This window comes from Diaphorina citri, unplaced genomic scaffold (genome assembly GCF_000475195.1).
Source record: "Diaphorina citri unplaced genomic scaffold, Diaci psyllid genome assembly version 1.1 scaffold6030, whole genome shotgun sequence".
Lineage (NCBI taxonomy): Eukaryota > Metazoa > Arthropoda > Insecta > Hemiptera > Psyllidae > Diaphorina > Diaphorina citri.
In genome coordinates this window covers 1-5,652 of record NW_007383406.1, presented here as the reverse complement: position 1 = coordinate 5,652, position 5,652 = coordinate 1, and the positions used below count along the sequence as shown (strand labels likewise).

The 5,652-nt window shown below is 35.8% G+C and overlaps 1 protein-coding gene across 1 annotated transcript; it reads right to left on the bottom strand.

The window, feature by feature from the left end:
• Positions 1 to 683: 683 nt before the first annotated feature.
• On the bottom strand, positions 684 to 3,730 carry LOC103521821 (protein rhomboid-like). Its single transcript, XM_008486928.2, has 3 exons — positions 3,685 to 3,730; positions 2,959 to 3,114; positions 684 to 1,817 (listed from the first exon to the last, which is right to left on the bottom strand). The coding sequence occupies exons 1-3, from the start codon at positions 3,691 to 3,693 to the stop codon at positions 1,785 to 1,787; spliced, it is 198 nt and encodes a 65-aa protein (XP_008485150.2). The 5' UTR covers positions 3,694 to 3,730; the 3' UTR covers positions 684 to 1,784.
• Between the last annotated feature and the right edge of the window lie 1,922 nt (positions 3,731 to 5,652).

Here is a 5,652-nt window from a genome sequence, read left to right as displayed (position 1 = left end):
AGTGATACAGGAAAGAAAATTCAACAGCAGACCTTTTTTTTAGGGGGTGGGCTTGTTAAACAGCAACCATGATATATTCGAACAGCAACCATGATATATTCGAACAGCAACCATGATATATTCGAACAAGTTCAAGCTTTCCTTGAATCAAGTAAAATACTGAAAGTTGTACGCAATTTAAATAATTTACCTAAATTTTAGAAGTTGGGATTTTTTTCAAGTAACTTTTCGGGTTGAATTTTCTGTACCTTCATAATTTTTTGGAATCAAAAATATAGGAGTTCGAAAATAAGGAGGGAATCAAGTGAAATGCTGAAAGTTGTACGCAATTTAAATAATTTAAATTTTAGAAGTTGGGATTTTTTTTCAAGTAACTTTTCGGGTTCAATTTACACAAAATTCATATTTTTTTGGAATTAAAAATATAGGAGTTCGAAAATAAGGAGTACAAATCTGGTGTGAACATCACACAACTTTCCTCATCCTATTGAATGATGCTTATTTTGGGTGTTCTTGTTCTTATAGCCAAACTTTTACAATATCTCTAACCCTTTAGTCGGTATAGCTGAAAACCGCCAAAAAACGGCTCGGACCTCAAAACGTGTTTTGGCACTAAAAACTGACCATCGAAATTTTGACCCGATTACATTACTTTCCTTCCTATAGGATAAGGAAAGTAAAAAGTGGCTTGAGAAATAAAACAGGTACTTACGTAGTAATAGTGACACCTCGATATTACTCGATAACGAAATTCAAAGGTTCCGACTTGTTTCTTATAACGAATTTGCGTTACATTCTAATAAAAGTAGAGAGAAATGAACCTTTCTTTGTAATATCGAGATTTTCGTTACATGGAGATTTTAAAAAATAAATTACCTAATTGTATGTAAAAATAATAGTAGAAATATTGTACAATAAAGGAGTCAAACAGTAAATAAAATATAAATCTAATACATATCCCCATTAAAATTAAACAATAAAAAAAAGTAAATAAATAAATAATAAAAAAAGTATGAAATGCATTTACATTGGCTTAGGACGGATCTTTCATGAATCCAAAACGGAAAATGAGGAGCTCAATAAAAGAAGGAACATTATTTGTACCGAGTTTTACTGGCGCCCTTCTTTGATGGAACAAAACAAATGGACTTCAAATTAAATTGATCTCAAGGGCAAGGTAGACCTAGACCCTTGACAAATCGAGTGTGCCCTCAAGGCATTTGTAATAGATGGAGCGCTAGGACATGAAATTCTATGTGGGAAGGTACAAATTTTTTGACCATGTGTTACTATTCACTCGTCCACTACTGTGCGCAGAATGAAGCTTATTTTACCATGCAAATAAAATATTGTCATTTGGTTGAAAATAGTTATGAATGGGTCCCTTTAATCCATTGAAAGGTAAATGAGTATGAAAGATGATTCGATTGAGATCATACAAAACGTAGGAAAGTAACAAACCTGCGAACAAGCTTACAGGTTAACTTAACATTAACATGAACCTGCAGAGTCTGCAGACCAGGGCCTTAGCTTAAAATAACAATGATGGTGGGTTTCAGTAATGACCTAATGAGAGAATTTTTAATGATCCAAAACGATTTTTGGACAATTAAAAACTTCTTTTTGAATAATTAAAAATTCTCCCGTTAGTAAAATTTCTCATTAGGTCATTGGTGAAGCCCACGATGAACAGTGTATTAAAACAATAAGTAGTCCCAATATCTCACCCATGTCTCAGCTTCAATAAAAAACGCCTCAACGATGCCTCAGATGTGCTGTGAGTCCTAGACTAGTTGCCAATGACTTGGATAGAACACATTCCACGCAATGCCCGTTCCAAACAGTATAACAGACACTACAACAGAGTGCGGGGTGCGGGGATTTCGGGGCAAACTATATCCACCTCCTCCTCCCCCTTATTTCAGGGGGTGGTGGGGGGTGAACACGCAAGTGTGTAGTGCGCATGCGTCAAATTTTCACGGTTTTTTTTCTCCTCTCTATGTGGAACTTAGACCCCTGCATTGGTTCAAGCTCTGGCGATGCGAATTGTCGATTAATCGAAATCGATTATCAAAATAATCGATTACAATTTATAGCGCGAAAATGAGATTTTAACATTTTTTGTATGGATTATAATATTAATATAATCGTCTATAATGGCCAGGGGCACACACAATCTGAGCACAAGCTCGTTTCAAGTTTAACTTTCGGACTAAGCAATCTCATTTTGTCTAAAAAATTTGGAAAGAAAAAAAAAAAAAAATTAAAAAAATCTTGAACGCATTCAATGATCTCATTGAATAAGATTATAGTAGATAGCTAAACCCAATTATTCAATTATTCTTTGCAATTTTTTTTTCTTTTACTTCTTGATTGTAATATTTAATACTTTTTATAATTTTCGGATTATAAAAATGGAGAGATTCTCCGTAAAATTATTTTTAAAAAAAAAATAATAAAAAAATAAATCAGCCAATCAGATTGCTTCATCCGAGTTTAAAAAATTCCCGGAGGGACGGACCCACAGCTTGTTCCTCTTCTCTCTAACCTTTCTTTCGTTCTTCTCCTTCCCTTGCTCTCTCTCTCTCTCTCTCTCTCCCATACATTACTTAGAGTTCTCCTGTGTATATTTTGCATGTTGCATGACACATGCAAGTTATCAATGCGGTAGAAAAATATAACACATTAACCCTTTCCAGTAATGACCTAATGAGAGAATTTTTAATGATCCAAAACGATTTTTGGACAATTAAAAACTTCTTTTTGAATAATTAAAAATTCTCCGATTAGTAAAATTTCTCATTAGGTCATTGGTGAAACCCACGATGAACAGTGTATTAAAACAATAAGTAGTCCCAATATCTCACCCATGTCTCAGCTTCAATAAAAAAACGCCTCAACGATGCCTCAGATCTGCTGTGAGTCCTAGACTACTTGCCAATGACTTGGATAGAACACATTCCACGCAATGCCCGTTCCAAACAGTATAACAGACACTACCAGGGCTCCCCAGAACAGCGCTCTCTCATGAGATTTGACCTCTAGGTTCCGCAACAAGTAGAGGCCTACCAACAACCCTGCCAGGGCACCAGCAATGTGTGCCGTGTAGCCAATCTGTGAAACCAAATAGGAAGAGAGGAATAAGCATAAGGTCTCTATCGTTTTCATAAGTTTGGATTCGGGCGGCATCGCGCTAATAAAAGTCCCGTGACTACGCTTCCATTTGGCGGCGAGCCCAAATAAAATTCCTTTTTTTTGTGATTGTGGTTGTGGTTGAGGACACATTATAAAAAAAAAAACTAGCATAGTTAGTTCAAGGGTAGCGCGTCTGCCTTGTAAGCACCAGGTCACACATTCAATTCCCACCTGGGTGAAATTTATCCTACACAGATCAGGTTTGTTCTCGGAATTGATGGCTTTCTCAACAGATGTTCAGCCCAACTGGACGTTTGGGAGGAAAATACGGTTCCTTCATTTACGAGTTATGTAGGTATATGTATACAATTCACTGAACCACAGGTTATGCTCAAGATATTTTGAGGTTGCAGGAAAATATTAGCTCCTCTATCTTAGAGTGGATTTCACCCATATTTTTCTTTTCTTTTTCAGCCCTTAAAACACCTGTTTGAGCTACCAGCTGTAAGGGATGACAGAGTGTAGATATTCAACAAATCAAGCTCTTACCTGGTCCATTTTATTACTCAGATACCGGTTGTACACAGCATTACCAATGTCGCTGGAAAATATACCCGAATACAACCAGATATTTGAAGTAAGTCTCAAGGATTTCAGCTTCACCACAAATATTTTCTTTGATATATTGAACTGTAACAACGCAGGTCTTAGAAAGCCAGCTGTTCTAAGAAACAAACCTTATCTGTTTAGGATAAATACTTAAGGTCCAACTTGGGAGGGAATCGAACCTGCAAGCACACTCTCCTCCAAGCTAACTAAGTTGGCATTTTATTCATTACCCCATTTTACGTTACACTTTTTTTTAATTTAAGCAAGGTTTTGTATACTTATTTGTAAACTTTACCTATGAAATATACATATAAGACCTTGTTTAGACTGCGGGAGTAAAGGGTTTTTTCAGTCTCATTCTGGCAGGACTATTCTATTCTTACCAACAGCGGCATACTCCATTTCAGACCAATTCTGAAACCAAAAGAGAAAACTTAGGCTTGTCTCACATTGGAAGTGTTGAATTTAGTAGGTAGCACAAAATTGTGTGACATGACCTTAAAATGGAAACCTATAAAAATGATACAGACCTCTTACACTAAACTTCCGTGCTAAGTGAAAACGCCGTATGTCAAAAAAATTGATTTTTGGTGCCAAATGGTTCCTATGATCCTAAATTTTGATCCTATATATTTTTTTTCTTTATCCTAAACCCCTTAAAAACCACTAAAATGTTTTGCCGTATGTCAAAAATGTATGTTTGCCATATAGATTGAAATCTTTAAACTCAATTTCCCATAGGTTTTTTTGACATATGTGTTTTTGCTTAGCACTGCAGTAGAGGAGTCCTATGTTGCACTACTCCAGTGTAAGAAGCCTCTGCTACCAATCACACATGATGTAGCTTAACTTCAGTGAGCTCTTGAGAGCTGGTGGAGTTGATACTATAAATGCGCATGCGCTATCTATCTTACCTATAGTTTTATCATTTCCTCTCCTTGATTTACTTAGGTTGAGTTTTTTGATTTGTTGTGAAATACTTTTTTGTTTTGATTTTGTTTTCAGGTTCGCATACCTACTCTGCCAGCTGCCACCCATCCTGATTCAGCTACCAATCACACATGATGTAGCTTAACTTCAGTGAGCTCTTGAGAGCTGGTGGCATCAATACTATAAATGCACTATCTATGTTACCTATAGTTTTATCATTTCCTCTCCTTGATTTAGGTTGAGTTTTTTGATTTGTTGTGAAACACTTTTTTGTTTTGATTTTGTTTTCAGGTTCGCATTTTGTGTCGATTGGATGATGTAGAACTGGAAAATATACCCGAATACAACCAGATATTTGAAGTAAGTCTCAAGGATTTCAGCTTCACCACAAATATTTTTTTGAGGTTTGATATATTGAACTGTAACAACGCAGGTCTTAGAAAGCCAGCTGTTCTAAGAACAAACCTTATCTGTTTAGGATAAATATTTAAGGTCCAACTTGGGAGGGAATCGAACCTGCAAGCACACTCTCCTCCAAGCTAACTAAGATGGCATTTTATTCATTACCCCATTTTACGTTACACTTTTTAAAAAAAAAAAAATGTAAGGGCTACCAATCACACATGATGTAGCTTAACTTCAGTGAGCTCTTGAGAGCTGGTGGAGTTGATACTATAAATGCGCATGCGCTATCTATGTTACCTATAGTTTTATCATTTCCTCTCCTTGATTCAGGTTGAGTTTTTTGATTTGTTGTGAAATACTTTTTTGTTTGGATTTTGTTTTCAGGTTCGCATTTTGTGTCGAATGGATGATGTAGAACTGGAAAATATACCTGAATACAACCAGATATTTGAAGTAAGTCTCAAGGATTTCAGCTTCACCACAAATATCTTTTTTAAGAGGTTTGATATATTGAACTGTAACAACGCAGGTCTTAGAAAGCCAGCTGTTCTAAGAACAAACCTTATCTGTTTA